The sequence below is a fragment of the Manis pentadactyla genome, chromosome 1, assembly GCF_030020395.1.
Source record: "Manis pentadactyla isolate mManPen7 chromosome 1, mManPen7.hap1, whole genome shotgun sequence".
NCBI classification, from domain to species: domain Eukaryota; kingdom Metazoa; phylum Chordata; class Mammalia; order Pholidota; family Manidae; genus Manis; species Manis pentadactyla.
Window position 1 is genome coordinate 151,252,493 of NC_080019.1, and position 15,275 is coordinate 151,267,767.

The 15,275-nt window shown below is 32.1% G+C and overlaps 1 protein-coding gene and 1 long non-coding RNA gene across 6 annotated transcripts in view; one reads left to right on the forward strand and one right to left on the reverse strand.

The window, feature by feature from the left end:
* The window catches only part of EPHA3 (EPH receptor A3), a 376,254-nt gene that overhangs the window by 322,685 nt on the left and 38,294 nt on the right, over positions 1 to 15,275 (forward strand). For all 5 annotated transcript variants that reach the window (XM_057501930.1, XM_036898999.2, XM_036899008.2 and 2 more), the window contains 3 exons: positions 3,137 to 3,322; positions 12,769 to 12,830; positions 14,352 to 14,561. In XM_057501930.1, coding sequence (XP_057357913.1) covers positions 3,137 to 3,322; positions 12,769 to 12,830; positions 14,352 to 14,561 — 458 coding nt within the window. The remainder of the gene's footprint in view (positions 1 to 3,136; positions 3,323 to 12,768; positions 12,831 to 14,351; positions 14,562 to 15,275) is intronic.
* Positions 1 to 15,275, reverse strand: part of LOC130683674 (uncharacterized) — a 208,986-nt gene that overhangs the window by 1,639 nt on the left and 192,072 nt on the right. The gene's annotated exons all lie outside the window — the stretch shown is intronic.

Genomic DNA, 15,275 nt, shown 5'->3' on the forward strand with positions numbered 1-15,275 from the left:
GTTATGCTTTTCCTGGAAGATTTCAGTATGATATACACACTCAATTCTAGTCTGTATTGATTGACCTTTAAAGGGATTGTCAATACTAAAATAGAATATTAAATCAAGATTTTGAAATCTGTCAGATTTTTTAACATTTTGTTTCATAAAAATTTAAATATCAACAAAAATAGATGAAATTGTATAATTGTATAAGGAACCTGCATGTAACAATCCACCCATGGCCTCTTTCATCTCTACACTTATCCACTTCCTATATCCTTTTGAATTTTTAGAAGTAATGTTATTCATAAAAAATTAATAATATACTAAATTGATAGTGACTATCTGCCATTGTTAAAAGCTGAATCTTTCAGTCAGTGACTGAACTTTCACTCTCAATTTAATATGCAGAAAAACTATATGTGTGGGTTAATTCTCTAATTTTCTGTCATAGATTTTATAGAAAGAAATAAGCATAACAGAAACTCTCATTTATACATTGAACAACCATAATAATTACCTCCATATTGCAAATGACAAAAATTAAATTGAGCCATGAGTTCACTTTCTAAAAGTAAAGTAGTAAATTTTTGTTGGTGGGAAATTCATAATGACTACAATTCCTAGTTTTATTCCTCAACGCAACAATTATTTCAAAGATTAAATTCCTGAAGGTAGAAAATATTTACTTAACTCCTATTCTGTGCCTATTCTAGGCACTCATGGTATTTAACTTAATAGCCTTTACTAGGTATTATTATCTCCATTTCACCAGATGAGGACACAAAAGTTGAATATTCAAGTGGTCCATGGAACATAATTAGGTTGCATTAATTAGGAAACCAAAATTTGAATCTTGTACTTTCCAACTTCAAAGTCCATGCTAGACATTAATGATTACAACAGTGTCTTCCTCTAATATTTTTGTGAGGTAATTCATGTATGGTGCTTCGTTCATACACCAGCATCATTCAGTATGTATCTTTACTATGAATCTCTTATTAAAACAGTAGAAGGAAAAATGGGCTTTGAAGCTAGTGCAGATGGTCATCCTACTTCAACACAGGTACCTTTCCTCTTTTAAATGAAATTAAGAAATTTTATTTTGAATAATTTTGCATTGTGCACCTTAAGACAGAATATAGTATACCCACTCTCATAAAACATACTTTCTTTCAAAGGGCAAAAAGAAACTGCTGCACTTATTGAATTAAAAAATTCAAGCTCTGTCTTTCCAAATAATCTTCTTATAGCTGTGCTTTACTTAGAAGTGACAGGATCTAAATTTTCTTTCTTATAGGTGCAAAGTCAATTGAATAAGACCATGTGAAACTTGACCAGGTGGACAACTGAGCATTGCCTAGTCTTTGTTAATTTTTCCAACATAGTTCTAAGTTTTTAATGAAGAGAATTGAATTACTACTTAATATTTCTATGTCTAGTATAGCATATTGGTGACCATTTCTAGTATGTATCAGATGAAATAATCACATTTCTAAATTTTGGGATATTTAAAAATTAGCGCTACTGAAACACCATTTTCTGAATTTTGAAAGTAGTTATATATGTCCAGATATTCCAAGGAGGACAACTCTAATTGGTCCACTTGAAATTCAGACCCTTCCTCTTAATCTCCCTGAGGGCCACATTTGTCCAATGTGACATTATTTCTATTACCATCATCATCACAACCACCTCTTCTTACATTAATACAAAATTTGACACTTTAAAAGGCACTTTTATATTTATTCACCAATTTATCTATTAAATAGATGTATGAATAACTGCTTTGGGACCTTAAGTGACTTCAACAAGTTATAGCTTTAGTTCTTGTTTTGAAAACAATGACCAAACTGGATTTCTGAGTAGGTTCAAGTCTGGGGGGAATGTGAAGCTTCCTGAAGAGGTGCAAGTCATCTGTAGGGATGCAGCTGGTGGAACAACAGGACAGCCTGCTGCTTTTGTGGGCCCAACCACTTACTGGATAAGAAATTGAGATGTGTCTCACTTCCTGCCACCTTCTGCCTGGCTGGCCCATGGGGCATGGAGCTGTGTAAAAGACTCACAATGAGAAGATTGAACCAAAAATGTTATTCCATTCCAGAGAGAGCCTAAAATTGATCATGTAATTAATTCTTTTCAGAAAAATCCCTCATTTGATATCAAAACCCATTTTTAAATGTTGTACAATATGGATATAATAATCCATACAATATTAGGATTTCTTCTATGAATCAGAAATATTTTATGGATTGCCTGACTTTGTGACAATCACTATGGTGGCAGTGGAGATAGATAAAGTCTGTAAATGGTCTCTGCTCTCAGGAAGCTCAAAATTCTAATGAAATAGTTACAGGTAAATCTTCTCAATAACAGTATATATGAAGATAGTGCCGAAACTAATTCTAGGCAATTTTACATCAATTGGGTTAGACTGTTTAAAAGTTACCAATACTCTACATTCAACAAATTCTGGATTAGTTGTACATTTAAGACATTTTTTTATTGAAGACATTGAATCTAAGAAAATATGTCTAGAGTGATTCTGTAGATAAGATGTGCTATCTTTTATTTGATACTTTCATGTTATTGTTCTCTGTCCAGAAGCCCAAAAAGCTTTACAACTATTATGTCAATAATACAAAATACCAATACTCCAATAAAATTAATTGGTAACAGATACTTCCATTCTCATTTTCAGAGTCCAAATGTACAAATAAAATGGCCCTCTTAGTAAAAATAGTTGGAATCATCTGAGATTTAATCTAATGCTCAGCCTGTAATATCTTTGCTCATCTGTTGGTTACCCTTTGTAAATGGTAGCTACGCAAGGACTGAAAAGTCTAGTAGACTTATCTTTCAACTTTCCTCTTGTTCTTTCTTATTGCATTTTTCACAGTGTGGTGTTCAAAATATATGCGGTTTCTCACGAGGTCTATTTTCCAATAGGGTGTGGATGTCCTGGGGTCCCTTAGAGAATATCCGATTACCATCTTCCAGAATAATTTGGAAGCCTGCAGTGTACACCTTGTAGGTCAAAGGTGTAAATGTTTTGAATGGAATTTTTTAAAGGAAACAGTAGCTCTCTCCTGATATTTTTTATTATGTAATTCCTTACCTTTCATTGTTGCTTTGTTCTTCTGCATTCTAACAGGTGAGTTTGGAGAGGTATGCAGTGGTCGCTTAAAACTTCCTTCAAAAAAAGAGATTTCAGTGGCCATCAAGACCCTGAAAGTGGGCTACACAGAAAAACAGAGGAGAGACTTCCTAGGAGAAGCAAGCATTATGGGACAGTTTGACCACCCCAATATCATTCGATTGGAAGGAGTTGTTACTAAAAGTAAGTAAAGTCATAAGTCCAGTTTTTGTGTATGTTCAGCAGAGACTGTTTAAACCCCAATGCAATCATTTAAGACTTTTAATCTTTTTTTTTTCATAAGTATCTGACAGTCGTAACAAAAAGACCAGTATGGAATGAATATGTCTTTCTTTGACAAGAGATCAGATATTTAACTAATATTATATTCACAGCACTATTCTAGATCTTAAAAAAATTTTTTTTAATTTAGGAGCTAAAAATTGGGTGCTATTAAGATATGCTGATTAAAAGATAGTTAAGATGTGATATGTGAAGAACTTTTGTTATGTAGAAGCAAGGGAAAAGAATGACTCAATCTTGACAGGAATTGCTGGGAACTCCCAGCTAGCTGCCTTTTCTTTTATTGTTCATTTAAGTTTCTTTTAAGCTTCCAAATCTTTACCCCCCTGGCTTTAGGAAAATTATGGGAGTTTGGGGAATGCTTCTGAGCTGTAAAGACTGGGATCACATTAGACCAAGACCTTCTCTTGGGTCTCTGTGGATTTCAAATAATTCTGATCTAGAGTCCCAGATGGATTCTTGACTAGTCTGGGGAAATTTTGGCTCACAGCCCATGATAGAGATCTGAACTTGTTTCCATGATAGTTTCTCCAGCCAAGCTCAGAAGGGATCCCATGAGGCAGATACGTGATTTTTGGCTCCAATCCCAATAAAAACCTCTTGAGACTGCTCTGGGATTTTTTTTTCCTCAAGATTTTGGAGCACAGGATGAATAAGCTAAATTGGCAGCAAGCCCTTTAGAGTGAAAGACAACATATGGCAGAGAATTTGGCATCCTTTAGGGGATAATTCATTGGCATCACATTTACATGTTCTATGGTTACCAACAGACATTACACATTATGTTTTTCACAATGATATTTTTCTTTAACATTACATGAGGCACTGTTCAAATGGCACTAATATGTATTCCCTTTTTAGTGTGATTAAAAAGCCAATTCCTTCCTCACAAGAGCATGGTATAATTGAAATATACTTTGATTTCCATTAGAGTTTTCAAATGTAATAAATGAGATTAAGAATTTAACAATGTGGAGCTTAACCATAAACTGTAAGCCTTTATTAAGTCTTGTAAGAAGCACTTTTTCCCTCTGTACTCATAAAAATTAGGCCATACTAGTAGTAACACTGAAATATTTTCTGATGAAAAGCATCTACAGATTTTTTTAATTAATAATGAAAATACTTAATAGTAGTAAGGATTGGGAAAATGTATGAACCTTTGTTCCTTTAGGGCAAGACCATACTACTTAATATCCATAGAAGTTTAGAATCCTGTCTCACTAAGGTTTTAATAGTCAATTAGCCATTTATTCTCTTCCATATCATCACACCACATGGTTGTCCATCAGATATTAGACCCTACTGGGAAAAGAAGCTCATTTGTCCTTTATGTAGCCATTTGTTTTTTAATTAAATTTTCACAAGTTTTTATTTATGAGTTGACTAGTATGTGCTTGGCATTGTGCCATGAACATTATTTCATTCTTACCACTATCCTATGAATTAGATATGAAAATTCTAGTGTACAATTGATCAAACAATAAATGTAAAAAGCAAATAGCTTGTCTAATTAGGTGCTAGAGATGGCATCAGGAACATGGTCTGTTGGCTTCACCTCTATCCCCAACTCTGGACAAAAATGGGTTTCTACTTTTTGTCTTTGTATTCTACTTCCTCTTTTATATCTTGAATTGTCATATTCCTTAATAATTTGATCATAGCATCCCTCAAGCTTCAGAAGTTTTCTGGAGATAATGAATAACCCTTAACACCTAAAACATAGAGAGCAAGAACCTATGTTATTTGATAAATCAGTAACTAAAATAGAACCTGGATCATAGCAGGTACTTAATTTATCAATATCAAGGAATAAAAAAATGGTTTGATCATTTAAGGAAAATTTAGTTCTTCTACTGGTAGTCTTCTACCAGTAGGTCTTTCTTCAGTGTTGGTTCATTAAATTGAGTGCATTTTCCAAAAAAGTGCAATTACATATTAGCGTACATCACTCAGGGAGTGAGGGAGAAAATGATTACATTTTAACATGGGCAGAATTATCAACTAACTTCTCCAACTCCTACAACTAAGAAAAAATTAGGTTAATAGTGACTGTTGAAGTAAATATTAGGTTTAAATTTAGCTTGTTTATAGGCTTTCATATTTAATCAATTGTGCATTGACTTTTTGTTTTATTGAATACAAAAACCTACTATACTGAACATAACCTAGCTGTTTCCTATAAATTCAGTTATTGAGTGATAAGTAACATTAAAACTTAATTATTGTGGCAGGTTTTCTTTAGGTATAAAAATGATATAATAAAATATGGATATGGTCACCTGGCAAAGACATCCACAAAACAATGCCCAAGACCTAAATGTAGAAAAAACACACTAAGAAAAAAAATTGACCTTAAAAATTGCAGCTCTTAAAAAAAAAAATTGCAGGTATTATACATGAAACATCTCATTCAAGCCTAATTCTGTAACATTCTAATATGGATTGTAACTGCCTTATTCTTAAGGTGAAAATTCTAAATTTGATATATCTTCCTGGTCAAATAAGCATGTAAGAGGCTGTCAAATATGACTATATAAATCCCAGTCATCTCATATAGTGCAAACATGATAGAGTAACAGACATAGAATTAGATTCTGAGCTCCTTTAGTGGAACATTTAAAATCTCTACATCTAGCACCTTATAATATCTGAGTGGAAATAGAAATTCCTTAGAATAAAGTTAGTATGTTATATTTAACATGTAAATAAGGTAATTTTGTCATCGTAAATTATTCAATCCACTTCAATTATTTCCTCTTTTTCCTGAGACTGTATGACTACTGAAACAATCTACCTGAAAAGTTCAGAAAACACACATACACACACACCTCTGAAGTGATGCAGTTTATAATTTAAAAAATAGTGCCGTATTTAAAGAAAAGCAGCAAGCATATCAGTATCTAGATTAAGAATCAGAGGATCAGAGTCCAAGTTCTGATCCAACCCTCCTGGTGTGATACCTCTGGCAAATCAAACCACTCAAAGAAACTAACTTTCTTCACTTGTAACATGAAATCAGCAGTTTCTACTTTGCTATTTCCAGATACTTTAGACATCAAATAAGATTACATAGTAATTACATTACTAAGTGGAATAGAACTATGAAAATCTAAATTAGCACTTCTGGTGTGTTTGAAAAGATGTTATCAGTTAATCTTTGAGTATAGAAGAAAATTCTTGAGAATAATTCCTTTTTTTTTTGCTCAACAGGAATTCTTTTTATTATTGCTATTAATTATGTGGGTTGAAACACTAGGCCTATTATAATGTATAATTTTTCATGTAATTTAGTGAAAGCCCATTATTCAGTCATATTTTCATTTATTTGAATTGAGCCATAAACAATTTTAATGGTTTGTTTTGAGTCTTATGGTCTTAAACAAGAGAAGGTGAGACAGTCTCTGATCTTCAAAGTATCAGAAAGCTGGGGGCACAGTCTCTGCTCAGAACTTGGTACTAACATGTGTTATCAATTTTAGTTGAAGTTCAAAAAGATGGAACTTGTTTTTAGCAAATGTTTGATATTTCTACCATCACACCGTTAGTCAAATGATGTTCAGACTCTGAGAAGACCTCCATTGGCCATTTTTACTGAAGTAGAAGGAATTATATTGGATGAGATTGGTGTGTTTTTTGTTGTTATTTGGGGTGGGGTTATTTTCTGAAAATTAAAATAAAATAATGCAACTTAATGATAACCTTGCATTAATCAGGATTGCCAAGAGCAGAACATTCAGACAATTTCTCATAACTAAAACACTTCTATATTGGTATGAGCATCCATTTTATACCAAAATCTTAGCCATTCATTTGCACCTTACTATATTCTACACATATGATATGGAAACTGCTGGAATAAGACGTCATTCTCTAGTGACAATGCCAAATTCTTGCTGATTCCTGTTTGCTTTTCTATAAAAGTTTCCTTCTGCACTTGTCTCAAGGGTACTACACTCTATGTCATATGTTTATCTTAATAATAACTTACAGGAACAGTACATTAGAATAACACATTTTGGAAACTCTGATGACACAAGTTATCATACATTCATGACTATAATTTGATAAATGAGTTGAGAATATCTCTACCTAAGTGCCAAGATCAACAAAACTAAGAAAATCTTTACTCAGTGTATCGGAGAAAAAAATAAGGCAGGCAATGCTATTTTTCCATGTTTCAAGAAGTTTCCTTATTTTTTCACATTATCCACTTATGTCTCTTGGTTGAATTGGCCACATTAGAATTACAAAAGAATGTGTTGTATATTTATCCCAATCATTTAGGTAGGATGGGCTTTGACTATTTTTGGAAGATTAAATTCAACTTAAAAAATTTGTTAGAATATGACATGCATGCACACAGACACTGCCTTTTAATGAGTACTAGTTTAAATATACAATAACTCTCCCAAAGCAAGAACAAATATAATTATATACTTGTTTAACAACTGTCTGAGTAATTCTGGTTGTACACGAACTTTTGTAAAAAGAGAGAAAAAAGGAACACCCCTAACTTGAGGCTAGTGATATCATGATGCCACACCATACAAGAATATTATCAGAAAGGAAAATTGTAGGTCAGTGTAATGCATAAATAAAAATCCAATAACACTGAAATAATTATGAAGCCATAGCTAGAAGTATATTTTAAAAGGTACTATATCATGCCCAAGTGTAGTTTATTTCAAGAATGCTGTTGGTTTAACTCATTCAAGAAATTCACAACAATAATTAATAGAAAAATGAATTTCAATAGTGCAGAAAATAAACATTTTAACTCAAAAAAATTTTAGCACATCATACACAAAAAATATGTGTCCAATAAATATATGTAAACACACCCAAAACAAACAAAATAAGCTTGCAAACATCATATTCAATAGTGAAACATTAAAACCATTCTTTTAAAGTAGAACAAGAAGCCTGCTATGAGCCCTTCAATTCATTATTATACCTCAGGTCTTAATTTTTGCAATTAGACAAAATAAAAGGTAGAAAGCTTAAAAAGGAAAAATATAAGTTGTCCTTGTAAAAATCAAACTGAGCACATTCAGATTAGCATGTTTATTATTGCACTTGTTATATGAATCAGCACTGAATGGAATAAATGGGAGTAAAAAAGTAATTTCTGCCTTTCAAGGTATTAAATTTTCTTTCAAATTAGGCACAGATAAATATAAAACATTAAAGTCAGCTGTATATAAAGCATTTGATGTATTCAGATCGATGGAGTACGGTAGGTTAAGGAAGAGATGGAGAAAGTGTTTCTTTCTGCTTTTGAAGAGAGAGATTATCCTTAGCCAGACTGAAATCATAGACACAATATGATGTAACCAGCACTCTGCTAGGTGCTGGATTTAGAACTACAGGCAAAATGGAGTTGGCCCAGATGTCATTAACTCATAGACCAGGATATAATAGGGGTATTCTTAACATGAATAATGACTTGATTAAAATGATATTTGGAAAAGATTGTCCTGTATTTTTACATGATTTAGTGGGAAACCCACAGAAAAGTACTTTAATTTAGTTTGCTACAATATTTCTATCAGTTAGGTATAGTATATGAAAATCTATAACCAAGGCATTTTCTTTCCAATCAAAGGTGATTCAAGACTTTCCTGGGGATAGTGAGACATATTTTGTCAATTTTCTTCAATTTTCCTTTTGTTTATGTTGTTTTGTTTCCACCCTGACTCTGATTACATGATACTGAGTGCTGGCTGCTAAGGTCAAAGATTTTGATTTTGTAAACCACACTCATGTATTACAGTGTGTTCAAATCTTTTGAAAATAAGACAGAGTATGTAAGACACAATGACTGTTGATAAGAGTTAACAGCATTTCTTTTGGAAATGAATTAAATTTCAATAATTTGTAATGTTTTAATCATTGATAAATACTTCTTAAGTTTGAATCAAAATATCTTAATGTAAGGCCAACATTTATTTCATAATCAATAAAAATATTCTATTTCTGGCTTTGTATTCATTATATTATCCTGCTCTTCTTTTTATAGAAAATGTGATTAAGAAAGTTGTGGTGAAATAAGTAAGTTTAACCTGGAATTCTTAGAAGTTTTGAACTGACATTGCTTCTGTCATCAAATGTGGTTAAATGATGAGTAATATCTGAGCCACTGGGAATAGCTGGGGAAATGAACTGATTGTAACAGACTGATTTGCTTCTTTTAACCCTTTAATTATGAAAGATCATGATTTTATCTATACTCATAAATCAATTTAAGAACAAAAACAGAATTCCACTACAAATTTTGTTTTGCTCATTTTTGGTGGAGTTTCATTTTAGCTAGTCATTCCATAATAATTTCATTGAATTTAGTAAGTATACTCAGATGTTTTTTAGGATCTCTGAGGGCAGTGAATGATACAGGCTCTTGAAGAAACTGATAATGTAATTTCTAAATCAAAATGCACATGAAAGAGCATGCAAGCTTGGATAGAAATACACTACATTGTGTGCAGATGGGCTGGTAGTTTATAAATAATTTCCAACTACATTTAATACATTAATTAGTTAGAACTAATTCTCACTACTATTGCTAAGTCTCTTTTCTTTTTACCGTATCTGTCATAATCAAACCCACAGGGGAAACAAGGTGGAATAGAAACTTTGAAAATGCAACTTAGAAACTAAGGCTTTCGTGGTAGAATATTTGTGATTCTGTTTACTCTTTGTCTGTACATTTGAGTTTGCTGAATCTTTGAACTTAATGCAAAGCACATTTTCAGACATGCCCATATTAACTGATGTGTTTACAAATACCTAAATTTTAGAGCTGAATGCAGCCTGATCTGATTTCTGAATGGTCATGGGGCTTTGGCTTAATTGACTGGTTTGATTTTTCAGCTACTTTAATTTCCCTAGCCAAACATTCCATTAGACATGCTAACAAGAAATGAAATGGTCATCAGGCTGGGAGCCAAAAGGGAAAGAGTGATAAGCAAAGGTCTGGGTAGTACACAAACACAGTAACTGGCCACTGTAACAGAGAATTGGCCATATGAGGCAAAAATCTGTGACTGCCTTCAAGGTATGCATTGAATTTTGCTAGCATATTCTTCCTAGAATTGTAATAAGTCAAGAACATAGACACAGTGACTTATGGAGAACATGCATATGTAGGATTTCATTCATTCACTCGTCTATTCATTTGATTTCAGGTCGGGCCCTGGGACCAGTCTTTAGGCATTGGATTTACCAGTTTATGAGAAATAGGAATTTCCAAGAATATATGGAAGCTTCCCTTTCTTCCTGAATATTGTCAAATCAAATCTTAATTAGAATTTTGAAGAAGCAAGTTCTGGAGGCTCAAAGTTTTGCCCAAAATAACTTCAGACATTACCAAATTAACTAGATATGTATGATGTGTCACCAACAATATATAACTAAATCAGAGCCTTAATGGAAGATAGATTGATGCATCAGGTGATTATTACTTACATAAAAATTATCTGAAAAATTGTATGCACTTAAATAATTTTTTTCACCTCATAATAAATAAGATACACATCTTAGGATACATTCAAGTAATAAATGTAAGTGTAGCTTTCACAGTATTAAGCCATAATGTGAAACCAGTATGAAATAAAAGTTTTCATCTATGAAAGGAAAAAGCAAGCAAAGAAAACTATTTTCTTACATCAAAATGGCAAACCCAACCTTCAAGACACAGAAAGGACATCTGAGGAAAATTTCAATGGATGTTTGCTAAAATCTGTTATTTGGTGAAGGTCTTCAAACCTTAACTCAGTACTTTAAATGTAGAAAGAAGTGATTTTCCTTCCTTCGGTAATATGCTGGACTTATAATTAAGATAATATTATAGTAACAATAAAGGAAGAAAATTTCAGTGTGGAAATATGTGCAGGTTTTGAAACCAGAGAAAACCATATTGAGGATCTGCCTGAGTACTAGCTAACTGAGTGACTTCAGAAGCTTTCTTCAATGCACACTGCTTTCAGTTGAGGAAACAGTAAAATGGGAATAATACATATTAGTTAAGCATAGGGATGGTGTAAAGAAGTGATTAATGAATATATGTCAAGTCCTAGTAGGATGTGTAATTCTAATTATGAAAAAAATTACTAATGATTCCTGTGTATCAGAAATACCATTTCCCATATCATTTCCGATATTTCTTTCTCTTTTTGGAATATTTGTTTTGCATTACTTATTTTCCTAGTTGTTATCATAACATATATAGAGTTATATTTACAGCTTTGTTCACATAATATTATACTCTAACAATTGTGTAAAGTGGTACAGTTCTCAGAATTATCTTTTAATTCAGAATAATCCATAGAATTGACACACAACAATTGCCTAAGTCGTTACCTATAGTTGAACATTTATTGTTTTTTTGTAGATGTATATATCAGCATACTTATCACCTTTGTGTCTAGTGCCTTAACATTTTCCAATTGTTTCTCTCAGTATAAATTTTCAAAATTAACAGCATGTTATGTTCAGGTTGCAACTTTGGTTTTATAACTTATTAGCTGTGACATTAAGTTATTTACCCTCTATATATCACAGTTTTCCCATGTTTAAAATGAAAATGATAATAATTAAAATTTGTTATATATAAAAATAATTAAATCAGCATCTTCCACATAATAAGCCCTATGTAAGTACATTTAAATGCTCATTAAAAAGTTTAATGGCAATTTAGGGCACATGTTTCCAAAATGGCTATTATGAGTTATTACCAACAGCAATTTAAATTGTATTTTCCTTTTAAACACAGCATGGATTTTATAATTTGTAATGTGCTAATTAAATACAAATTTTAAAAGGTTGTAACTATTAGTCTTAATTGTTTTGTACAATTCTCTTGTAGGATCCCTGAAGTTAGGGACGTTTATTTACTTGCTTTTGGCCAACCAGAAAAGAGAACACTTCTAGCACATAGCTACATAAATACTTGTAGATAGTATAAATATTGTGTAATCCCTGGCTCTGTTTGGTGGTAGACTGAAGAAATATTTGATTTTGTAGAACAGCTAACAGCTAAGATGTAATTAAAGGGAGGAAAGGGGCATGTTTTGTATTCATGGAAACCCATGCCAAATAAGCCAATTTAAATATCCTAGATTATCTGCCCTGGTTCTGAAATCCAGTCTTCTTCTTTTTTTTTTCGTTTCATTTTTTTATTAAAATCTAGTTGTTGTTTTTTTAATTGCAACTTTGCCAAATTGAGAAGACTGGGAAAGCCTTTACATTTTTTAATTCATGAGACACATCAGGCATTCATGTAATATACATGTTCATTGCATGTTGAACTCTGTTGATTGTTTATTTATTATTTCCCATATATCTAGGTAAACCAGTTATGATTGTCACAGAATACATGGAAAATGGTTCCTTGGACAGTTTCTTACGTGTAAGTAGAAGTTTTTATATGCATACATAATTTCTTTGTCTATGCACATATATATACATAAACATGGATAAGTTGCTGAAAATGTTGAGACAATCTCTAATATTTTGCCAAGCAATTAGATAATCAAGGTGTAATGTGGAACTGAAATTTGCTGGGACTAAAAGGCAAGAGGAAGACTGTAAAACTGCATCTTTTACTTTTTAAAACAAACTTATGCAATCTTCTTCAGCCTTTTTGCATTGTAAAGATTCATATTGATTAAAATAATAATAAAGATGCCTAAAGTAAGGCATAATAATAAATTGATTAAGACAGAAATAATCCCTTTTCTTTGTAAAGTAACCTCAGACTGCTAGAAGATAAAAGACCATCTTTCTCTGATGTAGTGCTACCATTCCAAGTATTCTCATTTCAGAGATACATCATTTTGTATGATATAAGATATAATATAATCATATTTATATAATATATAATATGGTAACTTTAAATTTATAAGCCTTATTTTTTAATTACTTCAACAAATATTATGTTCAGAGAAATGCAAACTTCATAGCGTACAAGACACTGCCAATCACCAGTCACTGCAAAGGATAAAAAAAGACATAGACCCTGTCCTGGAGGTGCTTTCAGCACTATGTGCATATGGATAAATAGATGATAGAGATAGACCAGGATAGAATCATTCATTGTCCTGGAGATAAATTCTAATTTTTCTATAAATGAGAAATTGTATTCTTTAATACTCACAAGCCAAACAAAATTGATTAGCAATTATTTTTTACAGCATATTTCAAAAAACATTTTCCAAATCAGGTAATTAAAACCACCTTAAAAATATTTTTTAAAATATTGTTTTGTAGATATAACTAGATCTGGAACTCTATATTTATCTATGTATCTATATGCATGTATGTATGTGTGTATCTATCAATCCATTCCTATCTAGAGTATTAACCATATATTTGTATTTTAATTCAAGTAGGTTAGAAGCTTTTCTAAATCTAGGACTCTTTGTCTTCTCTTGCTTTCTATTTCATGACCTTTAACTCTAAATGTTCAGTAAATATTTTTGACTAATTTTAAATTATTTATGATGGTTAAAAATTTAACATCCACCTTATTTGAAGCAACTAATAAAATACCTGGACAGCTAAAAAGAAGAACAAGCATTCAGTCAAACAAATAGAAACCTAAAATAAGCACATGATCATTTCATTTTATTGTTCTTGAGCTTCCCATTTCTGAGCAGGAGTTTGTGTGTTACATAACAACTAGGAAAGTTCTGGTTTTGAAACTAAAGTCAAAGATTAGCAGGGTACTTCTTGTTGCAAAGTATTTAGTAATCCAATGACTATGCTGTTTTGTTTTAGCCTTATATCCATCTGTTCACATATTTTGTTAAGCTGGAGTGCTTAAAACTAAAAATTTTTATAACCAAGTCTGTTACAATTCAGTATGTGAGATTTTAATCATTTCAGAAATAGCAACCCAATTTAATGTTACATTTGAAATACTTCTCAGAAACATGATGCCCAGTTTACCGTCATCCAGCTAGTCGGGATGCTTCGAGGGATAGCATCTGGCATGAAGTACCTCTCAGATATGGGCTATGTGCATCGAGATCTCGCTGCACGAAACATCCTCGTCAACAGTAACCTGGTGTGTAAGGTTTCCGATTTTGGACTTTCACGAGTTCTAGAGGATGACCCAGAAGCTGCTTACACCACAAGAGTGAGTGACTTGGGGTCCCCCACCCCTTTTATCTTTGTTTTCCACCTTGTATTATGTAGTCTTGCAAATAAATATAAATCATACCCCACAACACTTTGTCAGTTTTATCTTCCCCCAAAGGAAACGTATCCTTTAACATTAAAATATTGTTACTTATTCTGGGAAAACAGATGGTCACTGTTCATGAGGTGGGTGATGATTTTAATTCTGACATTCCATTCATGGGTGTAAAGCTTCCTCCCAAAAGGTAGCAAGGTTCTCACATGCCTGAAGACTTGGTATTTTTATATTTACCCATGTTTTCACCATGGTTGAGCAACTTTTAGTAAGCAGACTAGATAAATTCTCAGTATTCCCAACCAACTAGATGTAATTTTAAAGCATCTTAAAATTAATGTTTACATAAATGACACATCACATTATAAAAATTTCAAAATAAAGTAATACAACGGAAAAAATCCTCCATAGTTATACCACCCACAGAGAACATAACTTTATGAGTCAGTTCTTTCAGATTTTTTTCTGCATACCTGCATACACACATACGCAACGATACATAATTTGAATAGGATTATTCATAATATCATTGTACAACCTGTTTTCCTCCTTAGCAATATACCTCTTGAATATATTTCACTGTCAATAAATAATGTTTAAGTTGTTTCTTGGTTTTACCATTTTTTAACCAACCCCTAATTAGTGGGAAAATTATTA